The following is a 24,671-nucleotide window of genomic DNA, read 5'->3' on the forward strand; positions in this document are numbered from 1 at the left end:
TGAAGTCTAATAAGATTTTTTCGATTGATCTCACGGAGTGTGAAGAATAAAACGTTTAACAGTTCTTTGCGAGCAATGCTCAAAGACTTCTGCTCCCTCACATAAAAAAAACTAAACAAGGTATACATATAATATATATACATACATACATGTATACATTTAAATCTATACACATACCAAAATGCATAAATAAATACCACCGCTTTAATTTATATTTATTCTTGAAATACTTTTCAGATTTATTAAAATATCAAACAAATATTCTTTTGACATTCCGAAAAAAAAAAAATTAAAACATTTACAATGCTTGTTAATTTTAGTATATGCGACATATATATGTATATCATATATATATATTTATATATATACATACACAACTAACTCATTTGTGGACTCAAAAAAAAAAGGAATAAAAAAAAAAGACATGACATTTATGATAAATATATCTTGATATATCGCTAAAGAACATTATGCATAGATAATGCCTAGAGTATGCTGCTTATCATTTGGTCACGCTCACAAAACCAACCTCTATTACATATATTCAAAAAAAAAAAAAAAATATTATGTTGTATCTATGTATGTATGTGAGTTCATGTTACACATTTAGCCATAGTTAGTGTTCACTGTACTACTAGTTCAACTTAGTCTACTGTCTTTTTGGTAAGTATTTTGCGTGTGTTTGCTCAATTCGACTATATGAAATGTTTGCTTGGGCTCAAACACCGTTTGTTTTTAACAATAAATAAACATTACGAGAAGGAGAAGAGAAAGTTAAAGCACAAAATGGGATTCGACTAAATCCAGCACTTGCAGGCAAATGTAAAAACAAGACAAGCATAATAATGATAATGATAATAATAATAATAATAATATTAATATTAATAATAATCGTAATCGTAATCGTAATCGTAATTATTACAATAAATGATGGAAAATTGTGATAAATTTCTGCATCTCTCGTACCGCTAGCAAAGGCCACATGTTTCTGTGATGTTGTTGTTGTCCTCCTTTGTTGATCTCTGTCCGCCTACGGTTCCTTTATATAAATATATTAATATATATATATATCTTTGTGTGTATCTATGTAGGTGTGTATATGTGAATAAATACATACATACACATAGGTATGTATGTATGTATGTATATATGCATGTATGCATGCATTATATATCTAGCAGACAAGACGCTCATTTGCCGGACGAAAGATGCGTTCATAGTTCTCAATGAGCACCTTGGCCAACATATTCATGCGGCCAATATTGAAATTGATATTGTTGGCAGCCAGCAGACAGGGGCCCCAGACAATGGCCAGATTTGAGGCAGGCATACGATTGTCGCTGCTGAATGCCGCAACGCTGCAATGATAACAATACAATGATTTCCATAAGTTAAGCACATATTACTGCAACTAATTCAACAAAACATTTGCTTAGAGCTACTCATGCCATGGCTAGAACAAATACTAATTGCATATACTAATTGCAAGCATTCTCAATTTGCCTGTGTGCAAATTTGTTTGAGCTCAACTAAGCTCAAGCACCGTAAGCTATGCTATATCATATTTATATTTACTCAAATAATACAAGACGAAAGTTAAAATTACGAATGAAACTCCTCCTAGTTGTCCATGTTTAAATTTTGACTTCGTATGTGACTTAACATTAACTTTAAGCATAGCATTTAATTGCTTTAAGTGCGGACTACTCATCGAACTAGAGCTGACTATTGCCAATCTTCACAATTCACTAAGCATTGCATTAGCAGAATAATACTTAATAGACCCATTCTTAAAAGCCATGCCTATTAAGCTGCAGCTCCTACAGTTTGATTACCTAATTCTTCAAATTTCGTGGTGACAAAGCTAGTGAAATGTAAGCTAACTGTTAAAGCATACGGAAATATAGTTCCTATTTAACATGCTCATGTAATTTAACATTAGCTTTACATAATTTTACAATTTGTTGTTTTATAATGCGTACTATCATTTTGATCAACTCATTGGAAAGTGCATCCATATTTATACTTGAACAATATATAATAGTTTATAGCACGCCAATTATGCGAACTCTCAACAGTCAGATATCTGAATTATTAGCGGATCTCACAGTTCATTGAAACTATCATTGATGTGTAAGCTTGATCTATACTTTGTAGCCATGTCTATTAAGCTGTATCTCTTACAGTTTGACAACTTCCATTCTTCAAAGATTTGCAATGCATTTGCTAACACAAATTCTAATAAACATGTGACTTAACATTCGCTTTACATATCAAATCTTATATGTTAAAATGCGAATTCTCAACTGTCGGCTATGCGAATTATTGCTTGATCTCACAATTCATTTCAACTGACTTTAATAAGTTAACTAGAACTATATATAATCCACACTTTTTACCCATGCCTCTCAGCTTCAAAGTTTCACTTTAACATGAGTCTTAACACTCATATATCAGTCTATATTTTATAATGCGAACTATTAACTAGGACTAGCAAACACTATTAATATGTCTTTCCTTACTATATATAGTCAATGTCTATGTCTACGCCGATCAATTTCACTAAAGACTGACTTCAAGTTATATGTGCAGCATGACTAGTCAAAAAGTATTCTATATATTCTATATTCTATTTCTATTTCAGATCACATTTCTAGATTTCTCTAAGAGATACAGATCTATAAATTATATTCTGATATCTATCTCTATAACAATTCTATTTCTCTCTGGAGATGCAGGTCTACAAATTATATTCAAATATCTATACAATGTATGCTTATATGTCAGATATTGGCATATAAGCATCATTATATAGATATCAGAATATAATTTATAGACTTTAAATATTATATATAATATACATAAGACATTAAATTGTTTATATATAATGCTCTAATCAAGCTATCGACTATAGTTCTATATACCTAACACAATATATACTACATAATAACTATAAAGTAGAAAATTCTATAAACCTAATGCTCTATACTCAAACTATCTAATATAACTCGCGACATAACATAGCACTCTCGCCTCGAATACATTCATATAGCTAAAACAATAATCTCAGCTGATCTGTTCTCTACATCTACACTCTTCAATAGTTTATCCCAACTGCTCTTTTCACTGCTCTCTGTGCTCTTTAAACTCCAATCTCTCATTGATCTCCACTCACTTGGTGAGATGCTTGATTAGGAAACGCAGTGTCGAGCGATTCGGTTCGGGCATCTCATCGAATGCCAAATGCATTAGCTCGATCGCCGCATCGTCGGTCAGGCAGCATCCGAGACGATCGTACGCCTCCTGGGTGATCAGCGGAGCTGGCAGCTCGCGAAAGAATTGCTTGTGCAGGCTGGTGAGCGTGTGTATGTCATCTGTCTGCAGCAAGCGTGGATCATACACATGGGTCAGCTTGCGCTTGAGCTCGTCGACGAGCAGCTTGTTGCCGCTGGCGCGATAGAGGCCATCCTGTTTGATGCAATCGGGCTGCTCGATGTGGGCGCAGACGTCGACGACAAAGCGCGGCACATACGGATGATCCGACATGTTCAGCTCCAGCAGATTCAGTCGTGCCCCAAACAGCGGATACTTGGACTGCTCATCCAGACAGAGGCTGTTCACCTGGCTGCGACGTGTGCGCGATTTCTTCTCACTCTTGGGCGATCGATTGCTGCAGGTGCCAAGAGTTTCGGTTAATCAGGTGGATACAGAGATATAGGCATATTTTCTACTTACATATGAACTGTAGCACGGCATCAGGTGGCGAAGGCATCATTGGAGTCATGAAAAGGAGAACAAAGAATGTCATTTGAATTAGTGCAAAGCTCATGTGCAGCTCTTCAAGCATTTTCCTACTCTCAGCTAAGAGTCTGTCCATGGAATTCGTTCGATATTTCGATTTGTTATCCCACACCCAGTCAATCATCTGGCCGACCACCCACTGCGACTCTATATGATAGCAACAACAACTCAGCTAGCTAACCGAATCTCTACTGGGCCTCGCGATGCGACTGCGCTTCTACTCTCATATAGTATTATTTATCGCTTGCAGTCGATGGATGTGCCTTGTTTGGCCATGCGGGCGTTTTGCATGCGAAATCTCAGAGAAAAGCCGCTGACTGGAATAGTAAGGCTTACGCCATACAACAACAACAGCAACAACAGCAACAATAATAATGTATGCTAAGTGCCTTCCAAGATTCCCCACAGTGAATCATTTGTGACACTAACAATGAGACGAAAAAAGTGAAATCCCCTGCGACGTTCATTAACTAAAACTGCGAGACAGAGAGAGAGAGACCAATTGAAAGAGACAGACACACAGAGAAAGAGTAAGAGAGAAAGAGAGAGAGAGAGAGAGAGAGAGAGAATGAGTGTGAGAGCGCGTGATGCCTGTTCGCTCTCTGCACGATTGAAACCGCATTCCATGATTCGAATTCGTATTCGCATTTCCAAATTCCAATTCCATTCATAGCTCTCTGACTCGATGTATATATGTATATATGTGGGCGTGTCAGTGTGTGGGCGCGTGTGACGCCTTTTACGGCCAAGCCAAGTCAGGCTGCTATTTACCAGTTTTCTGAAGACCCACAAGCTTGACTATTGCCAACGGCACAGACATCAGGGCGTCCAGCCACATTGCGAACGATCTGATCAGGGCGAGCCGGCTCGCCCAGTCAAAGAAAATTTTTTCAAAATTAAAATAGACTAATATATAATAAAACTCGGCACTGGATCTTCTAAAATGTATCACAAAACTGACCTACTTTGACTAAAACAAAAGCTCAAAACGATTTACAATGACAAATTAGAATTGGGAGAGTGACTAGCTTCAATTGTTTCTCAGGTGTCTCCAGAGAGACCCCGCATATGTTATCTTATCAGACAGAGTCTGAAGGCGGGAATTCCCCTTGGAAGATAACAGTTGAGATGATGCGTAATTAGAATATCTTAGGATGATTTCTGTTGCATCTTTCCATCTCTGTCTCTTTCTCTCTTTCTCTCTCTCTCTCTCTCTCTCTTTCTCTCTCTCTCTCTTTCGCTGATTGCCTCATGTTTGCGTCTGTTCGTCTGTCCTTTAAATCTTTCTCTATTTCTCACTGTCTTTCATCTTTTCATCTATTTTTTCTTGTATCTGCCTATTTGTGTATTTCCATATATCTCTCTCCTTGTCTCCCTCACTACCTTATTATCTTCTTCTGGCTTGTTTTCTCTATATCTCCTTTTTCTCCTGTATCTATTTCTTATCCAATTCTCTCTCATGCTATTCTCGTCACATACACACATTCTCGATCTCTTCATAATTCTTTCACCCAAACTTCCTCAATCACACAATCTCTCTCTTTCTCCCTCTCTCCCTCTAAACCATTCTCCCGTATCTCTCTTACACTTACTCTCTCTTCTACTGTCTCCCACTCATCCTCAATATCTCTCGCTCTAGTTCCCTCTACTTTACCCTCTACCTCTCTCTTCACTCTTCATGCAATAAAAAACAAATAAGAGAGCTCTAGTCGGGATTGCTCGACTAGCAGATACCCGGAACCCCACAAGGAGCCTATATTCACGCTGGCCTAAGCACGCGCTCTGCTGACTGCGCAGCTTGCATCGACTATATTATGAGAATTTATTTGTTGAATAATTTCTCTTGTAGTGGAACTGTCAAATGTGTGTATATTCTAGAGCAAAAGTATCTAGTATTTAAAATAGGTTATCCTTTTCAAAAGCTGAAGCTGAAGTCTCTAGGTCTAATAGTACCCAAATTACGTTTATAAACGAAATTAATTTATTGATTATTCTCAATAAAAAAATTTGATTTCCTATTTTTGATGGGTTCAGGGTATAAACAAAGCCGCCCATAGTTATAATAAAAGTCCGCTCAGAGGGGGCCCGGCCCACGGTGCGTATACTTAATGCCATTTGAATAACACTTACATTTCATACGCATGCGATTCCTAATCGACTTCTTGTCCTCTTCGCCGGGCAGATCGTTGAGGTTGGCAATGGAGGCGCTCTTGAAGCGCTGCAGGATGGTCGACTGCTGCGTCTGCTGCACCTCGTTGTCCTCCTTGATTTGCTGGGCGCGCAGAATATCGCTCACTGGCACAATCTGTGGAGCAAGCAGACAAGACACGCAGCACGCGCATAAATATCGATGCAGATGCAGGGCAAACGTGAAAGATAGCGAAACTCTTTGAGATTACGGCAATGTGAGGGTGTGGGGTGTGTGCGAGAGGGGTGTGGGACAGAGGGGGCTATGCTGGGTGTGATTGAGATACAATTTGTAAGCAACGAGTGCAAATTAATTGCAGCTTTTCGTGCTGATGTCGATGCAACGATTTCCCTGATTTTTCACTAGTTTTACTATTTTTGCACAGAACTCCAGCGAACGCCTCACCGTTGTCAGTCGACGCTTGGGCTTGCCCTTCCCCGACATCTCTTATCTGCTGCTGCCGGCCCGGAGAAACGAGAAACGAAAAACGAACAAACGAAAACGAAAGCAAAAAACGTAAAAAATAAAAATTAAAACAAGTAAGAAAGCTCTAGTCGAGACTGCTCGACTAGGAGATACCCTGAACCCTCTAATCTGATATTCTAATCATTCTGCACTTCTTTTATGCACACATACATACAGATGCATCCACACGCACGTATAAGCCTGCGCTCTGCTAACTGCGCAGTAAGCAGCGACTGCGCTTGGGCTGCGCTGCAATGTGGGCAATATTATGAGAATTTATTTGTCGAATAATTTCTTTTGTAAACATATGATCTTAATGAAACTTTCAGGGTGTAATCATATGGTAAATATGTGTGTACATTCCAAAGCACAAGTCTCTAGTACTTGAAATGCGTTTTTTACAAATTGGGGGAGAAGGGGGCGTGGTATCCAAAATCTGTAAATTACAAAATCTTTGTATCGATTAACTTTATATACAACACAAATTTGAAGATTCCAGGTCTAAAATTGTTCAAATTAGGCTAAAAAAACAAAATCAATTTTTCGATTATTCTCGATAAAAAAGTTATCGGACGATTTATCGAAAAAATAAAGCAAACTCGTACTGCGTATGGTACACACAAGTATGCATGCCAAATTTCAGCTTTCTAGCTCTTATAACTTCTGAGATCGACGCACTCATACGGACGGACGGACGGACGGACGGACGGACGGACGGACGGACGGACGGACGGACGGACGGACGGACAGACGGACAGGGCTATATCGACTCAGCTCGTCACGCTGATCAAGAATATATATACTTTGTGGGGTCTGCCACGCCTCCTTCTGCCCGTTACATACTTTTTCACAAAACCATTATACCCTGATTTCCCATTTTCAATGGGTTCAGGGTATAAAAAAAAAAATGTACAAGAAATGAATTAAAAATGAAAACACAAACACAAATGAACACACAGAAAAATTGATAAGGAACTGAATTCGATTTGCTGGGAAAGCAAGAGCGACGCGTGCAATGCCAAACGCGAACGGTTAATGCGCCCCAGATAACGGAACGCTCAAGTAGAAAAGAAGTGTTGCTCGATTCTTGTTGCTTGCTTGTATTTATCGTCGTATCGTATCTATCGCTTCGCTGTTCCGTTACTGTCGTTCCGGCGTCGTCATCGCCGTCGTCGTCGTCGTCGTCGTCCATCGGCTGGCCTCGAGTATTATATACGCTTTCCCTTGTACACCTAGCCACCTAGCCATATGTATGCACTAATTCAGATATTTTCTTTCGGCTCTCGGCCACACATAAACAGAAAGGCGAGCGCCACTGGTCCACCCCCCCTACCTCCCACAGTCCGGGCCAGCTAGCTAGAAACGAAACCCATAGGTTAGCAGCTGTAAACACGCGCCGTAGCCAGCTTAAGTTACATATCCCAGGCGCTGTGGCGTCTGTGCCAGTCGCACACACATACATAGATCGCTAACGCTCTCTCTGCCTCTCTCTCTCATTTACTCCCTCCGGTGTGGCAATAAATTGCGCATTCCAGGAACTTGGCCAAACAGCTGCTGTTCCGCCAACAAATGTAAATAATTTCCATGGCGCAACTGTCACGAAATCAGTCGAAATCATAAAAAATAATTCACAAAAATAAAATTTAAAAAAAAATTAAAAATGAAAATAAACAAAAAGTCAAAACTCCAAGAAATACCCTAGAAAAATTCTTTTGTTGCACCTGAAAAAGGTAACACAAATACTTATATAATGCCTCCTCCCGATAAGGCTCACCGATATCTCAATAACAGTCAAACTGTAGGTGGGCGTGTCACTCATTAAATTCCCATTAAGACATTGTAATATCTCTAGGTGAGTCATCCTTGTAAATGGAACGATTTTCAGTGCTCTTGCAGTTAGACTTAACAATGGCTATTGTGTGAGCAGCAGATTCTAATTGGAATCACAACAATGAAATGAGTAACCTGTGGAAGACTCAACTCTTGATGCTCTGATCATGAATGTGCTTTAATACGTATAACTACAATATATATAACTACAATTGCAAAATTTATTCAATGACTATTGACTGTATCTAGTCTCCAGTAAGGGATAGCTAAATAGAGCGCTATTTCTTTGTTTTTTCTTTCATTCATAAAAACTTGGCTTGCTTACTCTTAACTTGGAGCTACCCAGTACTTAAGTGAAATGAAGTCAATATGCGAGCAAAATTATGTTTTTTTAATATTAAATGGATGGAATTATGCATGAGCTATAAATAATAATCAAGATTACATTTATTGCTTGATACAAATTCTGATAAGTTCTGTTGATCTAGTTCCATATTTATTTCAAGATCACAGAGATGAAATAGATGAAAAAAATTTAAATATTAAAAAAATATAAAGATATATACATTTATTTATTTTTATTATTATTATTATTATTTTTTTTTTTTTTAGATATATATTTGTAATTTTCAAGTATCCATACTCTCCATACACATTAAAGTCTTTATATTTATATTTATTTTTTGTTATACATATTTATTTGTAATTTTCAAGTAGTCATACTCTATATAGATAGAGTATAGATAAGTAGTAGATAAATAGTATCTAAACATTAAAGTCTTTGTATGTATATATTTTTAATATTTTTGTAATATTACATATTTGTAATATTTAAATATCTATACTCCATCTACACATGTTTTTATATATTTTTATATTCACCTGACAGTACAACATATCCCATATTAGAAATCATCTAGTTTGAGGGATTTAAAAAGCTAAGTTATAATTAATTATAATTATAATATAATTTTAATTAAACATAACAAAATTCATATTCTTCGACCTGAATAGATGTACGTGTCTTTATATATGTTCAACAGCCTTGCATTGCAATATACCCCATTCAAGCATGCCAAGTTTACAGGGTATAAGAAGCGGTAGATTAAACTCTAATTTTATTTAGCTTAATTTGTTATTGTTGCTTTTGTTTGTTTGGGCATAAACAAAAAGGCAAATATTGCGTAGTTGCTGCTGCTGCTGCTGTCGCTGCTGCTGCCGCTGCTGCTGCTGTTGTTGTTGTCATTTAATTTGTTGCTATACATTTTGTTGCTGCTGCTGCTGCTGCTGCTGGCATTGTTGTTGCAATTAGCGTGGCAGCAGTCGCTGAGCACGGTTTTGGGCATGTTTAGAATATGCCTCGCATTAGTTGTTGCCATTGTTGGCCATCAGCGAATTTGCATACGCGCACAAATGTATCTATGGCTGCACTTGTATCTGTATCTGTATCTGTAGCTGTATCAGTGACTGTAGCTGTAGCTTTTGCTGTGCCGAAATTAAAATTAAATTTTTATATGCGCTGCACGAGCGACTTTGCATCGAGCCTCTGGCTGCCTTTGTTGTTTAATATGTTTCTTTTTTTTATTTTATTTTATATATTTCTATTGCCTTTTCATTCTTTATATATATAAAAAATATATATATAATATAAAATATATAGAAATATAAATTTATAAAAAATTTAATTGATACTGCCCCAACATGTGGCAGCACATGTTCAGCTGTGCCTCAGAGTACCAGTTCATGTATCTGTATCCGTATCGGTATCTGTACCTGTAAATGTAACTATCGCTATTTTTCAATGCACCTGCATCTGGATCTCTATATCTGTAACAAGAAATGTAAATGTATCTGGAACTACATATGAATTCGTATCTGGAGATCTATAACTATAACTAGAAATGTAAATGTATCTTTATCTATGTATATATTTGCATCTGGAGCTCTATATCTGTAACTAGAAATATAAATGTATTTGCATCTGGAGATCTATAGATATAAATAGAAATGTAAATGTATCTGTATCTATGTATCCATGTATCCATGTATCTATGTATCTATGTATCTATGTATCTATGTATCTATGTATCTTATGTATCTATGTATCTATGTATCTATGTATCTATGTATCTATGTATCTATGTATCTATGTATCTATGTATCTATGTATCCATGTATCCATGTATCCATGTATCCAGGTATCCATGTATCCATGTATCTATGTATCTATGTATCTATGTATCTATGTATCTATGTATCTATGTATATATGTATCTATGTATCTATGTATCTGTGTATTTATGTATCTACGTATCTATATATCTATGTATCTATATATCTATGCATCTATGCATCTATGTATCTATGTATCTATGTATCTATGTATCTATGTATCTATGTATCTATGTATCTTTGTATCTTTGTATCTTTGTATCTGTATATCTTTATATCTATGTATCTATGTATCTATATATCTATGTATCTATGTATCTATGTGTCTATGTATCTATGTATTTATGTTTCTATCTGTATCTATTTCGTATCTGTATCTTTGTATGTTGCCGCATCTAGCTATCTCTCATTCATTGATTCACAGACAAAAACAAAACCGAAACAGCCCAAACAAAGGCGGCGCATTTGACCCGTTGAAATTGTGTTTTGACTGCTCACATATTGCTGAAGAGTTGTTTGCACTCTGTCGATACCTGTACAGGCAGTGCTTTCGACTCTCCACCCTCCTATGCGGTGCCTCACGGACGCTCTGCCCATGGAACAGGCCAAGAGACTGTCTGTGAGGCACATATTCACACTTGGGTTGCCAAGTGTCGGGCGAGTGCTCTGTTGACTTAGCATTGCGTAGGCAAAGTCAATGCTACAATAGCCAAACATCCGTTCGACTCAATGATATTTTGCGCTAACCTTAGCCATATCCAAGCTTACATATATATGTATATGTATACAATCTATATAGATGAATGTATTGTATAAGATGACTTCAAAACACACATGCCAACATTCAAATTGAGTACTCGCAGCCAACGCGCTCAGGGCCAAAGCTATCAGTAGCAGCAGCAGCTGCTGTGTGTGTGACATAGTCTACAAATTAGGTTTATAGACTTGAATTGCGATAAATATGTAATATATCGTAGTCTAGCGGTAATGGGCTCCGATTCAATTGTTAGTCAATTTCTTAATATCTATAACAAGTTTATCAAAATACATAATTTAATAAACAATTTGAGCCTTGAACTTTGATAAACTTTTCTTTTGCCATCTTATGACAACATCTAGAGATGTTTTCTTTAAATTAAATCATATTCAATTTGCATAGCCATTATAATTCGTAGCTGTCTGAAACTGCTTGGTTCAGCTTGCAAATATAACACATATCGAAAAGTCTACTTATATATATATATATGAATGTATATATTTTCTTATAGCTCTAACAGCGCGTGACCAAATTTTAGATAACTCTACCAAAACTACTGCCTCAACAAACGGTTTCAATTTCTATTTTCTAGATATATACATATGATTCCTAGAGCTACTTTTAGTATGAGTTTTCGTATCTATTTATAGTTAGACATGAGCAGAAAGCATTTGCCATAAAGAGCTAAGCCCAAGGTTGGCTACGTGACATTAGTTTTGCCATAAACAAAATAAGTCGAACTTTCATGCAATCTGCGATAAGTAATTTTTGTATTTTTTATTTTTGTAACAATTCTCCAAATGCTGCTCGTAATATCCGGCCCTTTATTTGTGTATGAAGCCCAAGCTTCGCTTTATTTTATTTTATTTATTCATTTTTTTTTCGTTGCGATAAAAACAAATTTAGAAAATGAGGGAAAAAGAAGGCGCTGGGCGCTTGGTGCTTGGTGCTTGGTGCTTGGTGCTCAGCCGTTGGCTTTCAAGAGGCGCAGCCCACCTATAATTATGTAAAAAGGTGAGCAGAGCACACAGAACCCAGCTCGAACTCGAACGCGAACATGAACATGAGCGCCAGCCCGGGCGAGCTTACAAAAATATTTGACTAATGATTAACCAATTAAATGCTGATAAATGCTGCGCGACGCTGATGACGAGGCCCCCTGCCGGCAGGAGGCGAGGGGTAGCGGGGACTCAGGAAATTAACGACAGCATAAAAATCAGAAACCGGTTCTCCAAAAAAAAAAAAACTCTGCCAACTTGTTTGTATGCAAAAATAATTGTCTCTCTGTGGGGATATACTGTAGAACGTGAGATGGTGGTACGGGACGGGGCGGGGCTGTAACAATATGTGAATCAACTTTTTTGGAAGGGTGGGGGTTCCTGCCAAGTCGAGCTGCCCAAAAAATAAATTCCATAGAATTTCTCATGCAGCGGCAAATGCAATAAATGCAAAAAGGGAAATAATCAACACAAACAACAACAACAAATATTTGCAACAAATACAACATCAAAACGTGAGAGGCAAATAAATAAAAATACATTATGCAAAAAAAAAATAATTGAAAAAAAAAAACAACATGAAATAAACAAAGCGTAATAAAAATTACGACTACACACACGAAACACGTCTAAAGCAGCTGAAGTCGACGCACCGAATACACTAACTAAATTCATATGTAAAGTAAACCCTATTAAAATTATATTGATCATAAACAGAGTTAAACTAAAATTTTTGTTTTCCCTCTACGCCACAGCCAAGCAACAAATTATTCCAATTGGAATTTTTTGAAATACGAATCAAATCATTTTCCTCTCCTTCTAAACAAAACTTGAAGATTTCACTGAATGCCAAATAAATTATTCCAATTAGAGCAATTATCATGTTTTCATAGCTCGAACGCGCTCGAGCTTCGCGGTCTGCCAAATAGAATTCATATAAGATTTTATTAATGCGTTTTGAATAAAAGCAACATTTTGAAAATGCGAATGGGAGAACTTGTTTTAATTAAAAATAATGTTGCTATGAATATTTAATACAGTTTAATATTTGTAACAAAAGAAACTCAACTCAACTCTTAAACAGAGAAATAATATGGATACAAGTGATATATTATATGAAAATAAAAATTTAAATAAAATTAGAATTAAAATATAATTTAAAAAACATAACAATAAAAATAATTAATAAAATAAGAAGGATTTAAAAAACAATATTATCCCTTTTTACTTTAAAATTAATAAAATAATAAAATTAAAATAATAAAAAAAAAAAGATTTTCAGAAAAAAAAATTAAGAAAGAAATAAAAATAAAAAAAAAGTAAATAAAAGAGTTATGAATATAAAAAAATATCAAATAAGTAAATAAGAATATAAAATATAATAATAATAATAAAATACAATAAAAATAATGTTTTAATAAATATTAACTAAACTAGTTGTAAGCAGAAAGATATAGGCATAGAATATATTTTGCTTAAAATTAATTTAAAAATGCAATAGATAGATAGTATTAGATATTATTATATAATGAAGTCATTTAACATTATTATATGATATCATCTGAATTGTAAATTTACATCATGGTCGAGTAACACTGTAAAGAGCAGCAATTGGAGTTACAGATGTGAGAGCGAAGCTTTAGAGTATCGCTCTCTCTATGTTCGCTCTCAATACGCTCGCTCTCCAGGTGCGCCAGGTGCGCTCAATGATCGAAATTGTCAAATTAATCAGTACAAATTAGAACCTAATTGAGTGAACAAGCACTTGCATCTAAGATTCCAAGTTACACTACAGTGTGGACTGAAGTGGACCCTTTTGCAGAGGACAGATAATATTACTATATAGATAAATGTAAATACAATTAACTATATTTAATATATAGCTAGACAACATTTAAAAGCGAACAAGAAGCTAGTTTTGGTAACCTAAGAACATTGCCAAACGCTCACAGATCTAATTTTCCAACTTGCCACACCCCAAACGGCATATATACGTATATATAGAGGATCTCAGCCTAAAGTTTGGTGGTTCGATTTTGAGTTTCTCGCTTTAAAACTATAGAAAATATAGACGAACATTGTCCAAAACCCATATACTCATTTCGCTTTCGTGAATGAGTATAATTATATAAGAAATATATTGGAAATATATAATAAATATATAATAAATGTATGTATAATTTAAAGAAATGATTTATAAATTTAGCTTACGGAAAAGCTATTTTTAGTTTATTTTTTTATTTTTATTTTTTTTTTTATTGTTAGCACTGCATTTTCGTATTCAAAAATTCGAATAAATTAAGTAATTGATCTAATGATCGCATCAAAAAAACAAAATGCATCAAATAATCATGAATTCCTATATTCTCTATATATTCGTTCCAGCTGATGGAGAGTATTTGAAATGCATTCGGCCCCCTTTTGGCATTCGCTGCTGCTGTTCGTAAAATTTTATGCAAACGCAAAAACTGTAAAGTACCCGAGGCCTGCGGCTCAGACGTGCCGTAGCGAACGGCGCAAAGTCAAAGCAAACAAACAATCGGAACAACCGTTGCACACACACACACACACAAGCACACACATATACGCACGCTCTCTTTGCCTCACTCACTCTCTCTCTCTCTCTCTCTATCTGTCGCTCTTGCAATTTGCAGGGCTTAATTGATGAGGCCACAGCGAAAAACAATGCAATTGCAGTTCCCATTGAAATGCGGGCACTGGAATGGGCGACTGCCGGCAGGGGCTGGAGGTGGGGGCGTGGTCATGGCGCAACTGTCAGTTTACACTTACCATATCCTCCTCATCCTCACAGTAGTTGACATCTTGGAGCTGCTCGCGCCACGCCAGCACCGAGGTGGGTATGAGCAGACGCCCGCTGGAGCGTACGCGCAGCTTGCGGCCGGCGCGAGCAGCGACGCCGCGTTTGCTGCTCGCTGCGGCAGCGAGCACGGCCAGGGCCCAATCCTCTTTGAGCGGATGCGGTATGTGATCGGGCAGCTCGTCGGCATCCGCTTCGCAGCTGCAGCCGCTGTCATCGTTGCTGTTCAGGTTCCCAATTGCCGGCGACGTCGTCGTCAGCTGCGCTGCCCACTTCGCTGGCGGCGGCGGTGGCGGACATCGCCTGCGGGTCATGAAATGCTGATGGAGCTGCGCCCGCTCGTAGTCGTAGAAGATAACGCTATACTTCTGCGGCTCCTTGAGGCTGTAGCAAATGCATATGTTGCGCAGCAGCGGATGCGTCAGTGTTTGCGGCGCAGTCGCAGCGCTGCTGTCGAGGCTGCTGCTGCCAGCGCTGCCCCTACTGCTGATGGAGCCAAGCGTCGCCGTGCTGTTGGTCACCGTGCTGCCCACGCTAAGCGTCTCGGCGTTCTGCTGATCTCTCAGTTGCTGCCGCTGCTGCTGCTCCCGCTGCTGCTGCTCGTCAGCCTTGGCGAACATAAACTCGTCATCCGTCTCCCAGGCGCCTTGATCCATGGACGCCGTTGGCGACGGCAGCGGCGACAGCGGCGCCGGCGTCGTTTGCTTAGTCAGCCTGTGACGTGCGCCAGCCGCAAATGCCGCCGCCGCTTGCAGCGCCAATTCCTCAGCCTGAATATCATCGGCGTCGACGTAGACGTCTGCGTCGGTCTCGGCATCCGCATAAAATTCAGCGTCTGCATCGTCATCGCTGGCCGTCGCATCGGTCGCTGCGATGATCTCAAAGTCTTCTTCTTCTTCTTCGCCTTCATTGTCATCTGGCACTGGCTCCAAGGTTTTAAACTGCCAGATGGTCTGATAAATGGATTCCTCTTCCTCCTCCTCCTCCTGTTGCTGCTGTTGTTGTTGGTGCTCTTTCTCCTTCTCCTTCTCCTTCTGCTGCAGCGGGTTCTGCTGCTGCTCTGCCCCTGTCTTAGCCGCTGCTTCCATCTCTGCCTCTGCTCGCAGCTCTTTCACTTGATTAATCGCAACGTTCGTTTCGCTGCTGTTGTTTTCAATCTGTTTGTTGGTGTTGTTGTTGTTGCTTTTCTCATTTTGGTTCTTAGTAAGCGCCGTGGTTGGATTACGCACGGGCACCTGAGGCGCCGGTCGACGCACTTTTATCACACAATTCTACAATTAGTTAGAAAAGAAAACAGAAAACAAAACAAAAACAAAAAAAAAACTTTTTGTTGTCATAATCACATTCCACAGAGACCGATTTGCGGAACAACAACAATTCGAACTAATTCTTGCACTGCTGCTTCTAATTGGAACGTTTGCCCAACTGCCAATTGGAATTCTTAAGAAATATTTTTTTTCTCCTGATTTGTGTAAGGTGAAGAAAACTTTTGGAATTTGTTTATGCCTAATCTGAGTATTTTAATGAGTATTTGAAAACAGTGAATTTATTTTACTGAACAAAGCTTGGAAATTTTATTCAAATTAAAAAAATATATACTCCAAATAGAATAAGTAACAAGTGTTTATAAGCATTTAATTTTTTGAAGTGGCGAGTTCTTATAAAAACAAATTACATTTTTAATTTTTAAAAATAGTTAAACATTTTTTAGAGTTTACAATTTTATTTTTAATTTGTTTGTTTTTTTTTTATTTCTTTTCAAGTTTATAGCAAACTTGAATGCAATTTAATTGTTTTATACAATTTTATTATAAATTAAAATATAAAATTTCCAACTTTTATAGATTTTTTAAAATTTAATAAAAATTTAAATAAAATATTAAAATTATTTATTAAGAGAAACTCGCCATGTATTTCCGATTACCAATATTCCACAGCTGACTTATATTTCAGTTCTCTCAATCGATTACTAATACTTATTATTGCACATATATTGATTTAAAATTATCTCTACAGAAATCATAAAATATTTTATAGCCAATTCGGTACGAGCGCTCGTTATTTGAAATTTGCCATACAAAATCGAATGGGAATCAATTCAACTATCTCGCTCTCTTTCTCTCCCTCTGTTTATACATTCGCAAGAATCGATCGTTAAAAATAATTTGCATATGGAAAACGAATTGGTTATCGCTAATTGGCTCGTAATCGTTGAGAGCATTATAAAGCTCGATCACTCCCCACATGTGTTACACTTATTATTCAAATACTATATGCAATATATAAATATGCATATATACATACATATATGTATATATGTATATAGGTATTTTTTATAATTAGCTAACTTTAAGTATTGTTTAATCTGATTTATGCATATTTTTTATTGAACTATTTTACTGAGATCTGTTTTTAGAGAGCTGCATATATTATATGTGTGTATATATATTTCTATATATTATATAATTATATAACATTCCTTCCATTTAATATTTTTATTTTTTATTTATAAAACTAATTTGCACACATCTCAAAGCAATTCAATTCAAGACTCTTTAAGAAGCTTTCAATATAATATAAATAAAACAGCTTTGCCTTGTTTTACCCCTCTATCACTCTCTCCCTCTCCCTCACACATTCCCTTCTGTTGTTTGTTCCTTTTCGCTACACATTTTGCAGCTCCGCTGCCCGTTAACTTGCTCTCTTTACGCTCTTCGTTTGCTCTGCTCACACTCACAGCGCTCTGCGCCCTCTATCTATGCCCCTCTCTGTCACCCTCTCTCTCTCTCACGCGCTCGCGCGCTCACTTAGCGCAACTACCGTTGTATTGCTATATTAATTTACGCCTCAATTGCAGCTGGCAGTGAGCCCAAATTGTTGTTGTTCGTTATTTTCATTTATTTTTATAATTTGTAATTTGTTGTAAATCTGTTTGCTTGGAATGGCTATTGACCTGTGTTATTGTTGGTTGTTGTTGTTGTTGTTGTTGCTGTTGTTGTTGATGTTGGTTAACATTGTCACACTCCTTATTATTATTGTCGCTATTGTTACTGCTGCTGCTGCTGCTGCTGTTGTTGTTGTTGTTGTTGTTGTTGTTGATATTATTATTATTGTTGCTGCTATTGTTTTCACTGTCGTCACTGCTGGAGCGCTCTGTCACGACACTCTGCCTGGGTGCCGCCATCAGCGCTCTGCCAACAACGACGCCGTCGTCGCTGCTGGCGCACACCGATCGCGTCTCTTGCTCGCTCTCACACACGCTTACGCTCACGATCGCGCTCGAGTTCACGCTCACGCTCTCTCGCCCGCACGATTCTAGCGCTTGGCTAATGCTGCCGACATGCCATGTGGCCGCAGCAACGTCGTCACTCGGTGGCGTCGCTAACACAACTGGCAGCTCCAATGTCGGCGGCCCCAATAGGCGTCGCCGCTGCCGACGCTGTTGCCGTTGCTGTTGCTGCTGCTGTTGTCTCGACGCTGACTCACACTCGGCGATATTGTTGTTGTTGTTGTCGCTCTCACAGTAGCGGCGATAGCGACGTAGCCAGCGCTCAATGCTATCGCTGCGCAGTCGCTGTCGTCGCTGCAAAAAGGCGCTCAGCAATTTGTCATAGCCGCAGTAGAAAATGACGCTGCGATGCAAGCTGGCCGCAAGCGCAGTCGTCTGCCACAGCTGAGGCAGCGACAAGCAACCAGCGAGCAGCGCTGCCGCTGCTTTGCACATTGTCGGCGTTGTTGTAACAGTTATTTCGAGCTCTGTCTCTGTCGCTGGCCTGGCGCACTCAGTGACCGCCAAACCGCTGAGAAACTCACTAACAAAGGCTGCATCGTGCCGTTCATTGATGCCGCAGCGACGCCGACGTCGATCGTCTAGCTGCACATCGCCATGCGGCGGCCCGTTTTGCGCTAATTGGCTTTCCAATTGGGCGTCTAATTGGAAATGTGGCTTGGCCAACAGTTTGCGCTTAAAATCGCTCACCAAACGCTGCTGCGCTGCCGGCTCTGCCTCTGCCGCTGCGGCTGCCGCTGCCTCGCTGCGTCGCAGCGTCACAGGTTCAGCCACTTGTTCGCGCTCTCGCTCCCTCTCATAGGCCGGCGGCACGCTTTTGGGCTGCTGGCAGCCAATGCCGCCGTTGGCATCCTCGTAGCTGTGCAGCTCGCGTCGCAGCGCGCTCATCCACTGGCAAATGCTTTCATTCAAAAATAGAGCTGCAGACGTCGACGGCGCTGCTGCAGCTGCTGCTGCTGCCTGGCAGTTTAACTGCTGCTCGTCTTGACGCAGCAGACGCATGCGCGATATGCGCGGCTTTTTGCGCGTCTGCTCCGCTGCGCTTGCGCCCTCTGTCTGTCTGTCTTGCTCTGGTTCCGGCTCCGGTTCCGGCTGCGACTGCGACTGAGGCAGCGGCTCTGGTTCAGGCTCCCGTTCGCTGCGCAGCCTGCCGTAGATGTGCTGATCGCTGCGACTGCACTGCAGCTGGCGCTTCAGCTCGCAGATGCGCTGCATATCGAACGTCTCCTGCGTGCGGAACACTTCGCCCACGTTGTGAATGATTTCTAATGAGCCGCCGCCGCCGACGCCACCGACCTTCCCACCGCCCACCACCTCCTTTTGGAAGAGGCGTCGCTGCAGCGAGCCGGAGCGATTCAGCTGCTTCAGCGAGCCAAAGAGGCGCGTCAGCGTCGCTGCGCTGGACTTGGAGTAGCCGAGCAGAGTCCGTGATTTGCCGGCCTTGGCAGTCGCTGGCGTCGCAGCTGGCGGCGGCTGCGGCTGCGGCAGCGACGTATTTTCAATCGGAGCTGCCGTTGCGCCTGTGGGCGTGGCACTTCTTAGACACGCGCATGGCTCGCTGTCGCTGTAGATGCCCCGGCAGAGCTCGCAAATGTTCTCATAAATATTGCATTCGCTGCCGCTCGACGCAGACAGCGGCTGAGGCTGTTGTTGCTGCAGCGCTGCGACGACGCTGCCGCTCACAATGCACTGGCAGAAGTGGCAATAGCGACCTTGTGCTGCAAAGACGCCATAGCCGCAGCCGTGGCACAGATTTTCGTAAATCACCTCGCGGCGAAAGTATTTGCGCAGCTGCTGCGACGATGCCGACGCCGACGCCGACGCTGGCAGATTCTCATAGATATGCTGCTGGGGCTGCAGCTGGCGACTGCGCTTACTGCGCAGCTGCGACTGTGTCGCCTCGTTCTGATTGGAAATGTGCTGTTTATTATTGTTGTCGTTGATTTCGCTGCTGCTTCGCTTGCTGCTTTTCATTTCCACTTGTTGCGGCATTTCTTTTGCTTTGTCAGTTTGCTGGTCGCTATCTCTCTCTCTCTCTCTCTATCTCACACACACTCTCCGTCGTTTTAGTTTATTCCCATTCACTATCACACGCGTTTATCGCGTTGTTTGTTATTATTACTATATTGCTGCATCATCATTTATTTTAACGTTCTTTTTTTTATGTTTTTCAACAACGTCGACAGAATCAAAGACACGAAAAATACACATAAACACGAGAGAAAAAAAAAACAGTTTTCATTTCATTTCATTTTATCTGTTATGCGCTTTTAATTGATGCGAGTCAACTGTCAAATAGTCGCTCGTCGCTCGCTCTCTTTCAATTGCTCTCACACACACACACATGCGCGCACGCGCTATTATATGTGCAACCCCTTCCTCCCGCACACTTGCACACAGACGCAGACAGAGACAGCGATCATGTTTAGTGTCGATGCATTCGGCAAGCCAACACACACACACACACACTTACATACATACATGTGTAGCTGCTGTTGTCGCTTGCGCTGCTTTACATTTCTAACTTCGGCTCTCAGCACTTAACCCTTAGGCTGTCGCAGAGAGTTGAAGCGACCCCGACGCGCACACACATCGAGTGTGTTATCATTCTATTGTTTAAACAAAATTTATTATAAAGATAATGTCAACTGCTCATAATAAAGCGGTCAGAAGGTAGGGCACGTAATAATAAGAAAATCTATGTATATGTATGAATGTAGCTAAAATAAAATAAATAAAAGAATGAGAAAAATATTCTTTTGCAAGTGACTTCTTATTGCAGCTGGTTGAATAATTTTGCAATTGATTTAACTGCAAGTTAAACAATTCAAGTTTCACTTGAGGTTACGCCAACCGCACAACGGCCATTAATTTCACATATTCAAATGCGACTCGAGTGGGCCACATAAGTGTTAAGGGGTTGAGTTAAGCATGAGTAACTGCTTCTCGAGACTCTTGACGTTCGCTTCACAGGCAACGCCATGGATGAGTCAGAGTCAGAGTCGTCGCGGCGGCAGCAAAGCATGTCGAGATGTCGCCCCCAATGGCTCGGCTCGGCCAACGGGTCCCTCGGTCAGGGGCCTGTCGAGGCGTCACTCAAATTAAATGCCCCGCCAGTGCGCAACAGCGCCGCGACCCTTTTACACAATCAGGAGAGACTGAGCAACTGACGAATTGGGCAACTGAGCGACTGAGCGACCGAGAAGCTGGTTAGCTACCGCTGCTGTTGCGTAAGCAGCTAGTGGATTCTCACAGGTGGCGCTGCTCTTGGCCTTTGGAATGTCGTCTACCTGTTGTCAGTCAAAGGCGCAAGCGTTTGAGCAATCGGTGCAAATTCAACAATTGTTGCACACTGTTAAATAGTGTTGCATACGACTAAATGATTTATGCGAACTGTGTCGCCATCTATTGAAGATTCTTCTAAGCTATCTTATATATGTATGTACACAGTTATGACCCACAAAATTGTTAAGCGAGGGTGGATTGAAGGAGTTGAAGAAGAAGAAGACAAGAAATATAAATTATATTTAAAGTCGAAGAACTTGGCAAATAGTGCTTTATTATTTCTATCTACCATATACTTAAGATTTGTATAAATTTCAGATCATATAAATGTAGTGTCCGATATCTTTCGGAAACGTGCCAGCTTACCAGTTTTCAAGCATTTCGAGCTCGAATTACTTCTTTCATTTTTACTATATAGAGTGAATTACTTTTTTCCCTGCTCAAGATTTATTTTAATCATATTTCCTGTTTTTTAAATCATTTCAATTTTAACTCGATTCCCTTTATTTACGCTTGAGTTTACCAAGAAAACCTAAAGATTTAATTCCACTGAATACAGTAAACTAGATGGGTCCAACTTATTGATAGCTATATGCATACATATACAACTTATATATGTACATAAATGTATGTCGACTTTAGCTGAGTTAATCGTCTCCCTTTTGGGTTTAAGATCTGTATATTTTTACAGAACTTCGATTCGCGGAATGATTTTACAATCCTCAGCTGAGTTTGACTTTGTACTTTGTGGGGTTGAAGTATACCCCATAAATAATAATTATTGTGAGCGATACTAAAAGGGCTCTGATATACAATTACTTTGGTATTATTGAAGCAAAAATATTGAAGTGATACTATAAATCACAGCTCTTATATTAAAAAATATAAAGGGAGAGCGAGTAAGAAGAATTTAAGATTATACAAGATGCGTTTATTATTTGTAAGCATAGCATAAGGTAGGCTTGTTTCTAAATCTCCCTCTCTCTCTCTCTCTCTCTGTCTGTCTAAATATCTTTCTCTATTTCCATCTTTTTCGCTTTCTATCTCTATCTCTCTCCCCCTATCTCTGTCTCTTTCCCTCTTTGCTTCTTACTCTAACACTGTTTCTCCTGTCGGACTCTTTTGACTTTCACCATTTCACAGTCTCTTTCGTCTCTTCTCTTTTCCTCCATGGCTTTATTTCTATCGCTCTCCATTTCAAGCTATCTTTCTTTCTCTAACTCATTTCTTCAAAATGTCTGACTCTCTGTCTCTCTCTCTCTCTCTCTTTCCCACTTTTCCTTTCCCACTATATTTCTTTCACTAACTCTATTCCTGCCGAACTATTCTCTCTCTCGCTCTCTCTTTCTCTGTTTCTCATGCTCCTCCTCCTCCTGCTCCTGACTTACTCTCACAGACCCATTCTCTTTCTCCTCTTCTCTCACTCTCCCATTCTTCCTTTTCCACTATATTTCTTTCCTCCACTCTGTTCCTCCGGACTCCGTTCTCTCTCGTGCTGCTCGTCCTCCTCTCTCCCTCTCTCACTCTGTCTCTCTCTCTTTCTCTTCTGCTTTCTTTCGTTTTCCGATTATCTTGGTATTTTCTAAATTGTTCTTGCTTAAGCATTTCGAGTCTTGCATACTTTTAGGCAGCAACAGGTCAAGCGGGACTTGAACCTTTGAAAACCGAAAGTGTCTCAATGCAAGATGAGCATTAAATATATATATATATATTATATACATATATGTATGTATATGCATATATGTATTTTAGATATCTCACTCAAGGAGCTGGCAGGCAATCGCTTATCGCACAGAAGCCGCGCTCCAATTGACCTCGGTTGGTGGCTAAGTGGCTCGGGCTCAGTCGCTTTGGTACGCCGGGGCGGCTGGTCTATCGCGGCATGGGAATGGAAACAATTGAATTGACTATAACTGTGAATCATCCAGATGGCAAATATGAATACGTGTTACAATGTTCACAATGTAATAAACAGGCTTGGCATCGACTTATATATATATATATATATATATATATATGTATATGTATATATGTATGCATATACGTATGTGTATATCTAAATATATATATAGTATTATCGCTCCATGTTAGCTTCTATATGCAAATAATGCACTTCAAATTATTGCGGCATAAGGCAGCGACTGCAGCAGATTAATATTTATCATATCATGTGCATATATGTATATATATGTATGTATATACATATATACAATTTACAGCAATTGAAAATGAAATGAAAACGCGCGCGTTTCATTCAGCGTGTCATTCATAAAATATTTATATATATATTATTACAAATATATATATATATACTTTTTATATCAAATAAAATTATTCATATATTTGTTTCATTCTTTGGCACAAAACCTTATTCAATTTAAAAGAAAATGCACAACAATAGAACAGCAAAAAAAACAAAAACAAAAACAGATTTGATATATATAACAAAATTGTTGATTTTGAACAGAAACTTTGTTTTCGTTTTCGTTTTCGTTTGATAAGCCGCGTTTGTCTCCACGAAACCGAAACGGAATTCAAATTCGAATATGAGCGCTTCCAATTAGAATATTCCCGTTTGCCGCTCGTCGAGTCGAGCTGAGAGCATCGACGCGTTCGCGAATTTCAAGCAATATCAACTGAAATGGAACTCAAGATGCCGCAGCGTATTTTCTTATGGGTGGCGCTCGCTGTCGCTGCCGCTGCCAACGCGGGCGGCACGCCGTCAACGTCGGCGTCGACATCAACGCCACAGCCGACCCGGTCACCCAGCGGACGACGCGAACGCTGCAAAAACAGTGCACAACAAAACAGAGAGCAAGAAATACAAAAGAAAAAGAAGAGTAGAACAATAATACAAAAAAAAAAAATAAATAAATAAATAAATAAAAATAAAAATGGAAACATAAAAGTATTAGAACAAAAAACAGGTGCAAAAGAAAATATAAATTAGGCTGCACCGTAAAATAGGTTTTTTAAAGCTATCGTTGAATTTATAAAAAAAAAATAAATAAAATAAAATAAAATGTTAATTATTTTTTTAAATTAATTTTTCTCGGTACTAAATGCAG

General features: G+C 39.3%; 1 protein-coding gene across 4 annotated transcripts; it reads right to left on the reverse strand.

The window, feature by feature from the left end:
- Window positions 1–412: 412 nt before the first annotated feature.
- On the reverse strand, window positions 413–24,383 carry RhoGAP18B (Rho GTPase activating protein at 18B). Of its 4 annotated transcripts, XM_089475822.1 has the most exons (6): window positions 17,983–23,851; window positions 15,002–16,300; window positions 5,932–6,106; window positions 3,736–3,742; window positions 3,176–3,670; window positions 413–1,358 (listed from the first exon to the last, which is right to left on the reverse strand). In XM_089475822.1, exons 1-6 carry the CDS (start codon window positions 20,308–20,310, stop codon window positions 1,175–1,177), a joined length of 4,488 nt encoding a protein of 1,495 aa, XP_089331948.1. In that variant the 5' UTR covers window positions 20,311–23,851; the 3' UTR covers window positions 413–1,174. The 4 variants fall into 4 exon arrangements, with proteins under 4 accessions (XP_089331948.1, XP_089331947.1, XP_089331946.1 ...); XM_089475821.1 differs by lacking the exons at window positions 413–1,358; window positions 3,176–3,670; window positions 3,736–3,742 and adding an exon at window positions 6,395–6,443 and having other exon boundaries at window positions 3,783–6,106; window positions 17,983–23,869; XM_089475820.1 differs by lacking the exons at window positions 413–1,358; window positions 3,176–3,670; window positions 3,736–3,742 and adding an exon at window positions 6,395–6,446 and having other exon boundaries at window positions 3,783–6,106; window positions 17,983–23,869.
- Between the last annotated feature and the right edge of the window lie 288 nt (window positions 24,384–24,671).

This window comes from Drosophila arizonae, chromosome X, assembly GCF_054131065.1.
Source record: "Drosophila arizonae isolate 15081-1271.41 chromosome X, UAZ_ARI_1.0, whole genome shotgun sequence".
Taxonomy (NCBI): Eukaryota; Metazoa; Arthropoda; class Insecta; order Diptera; family Drosophilidae; genus Drosophila; species Drosophila arizonae.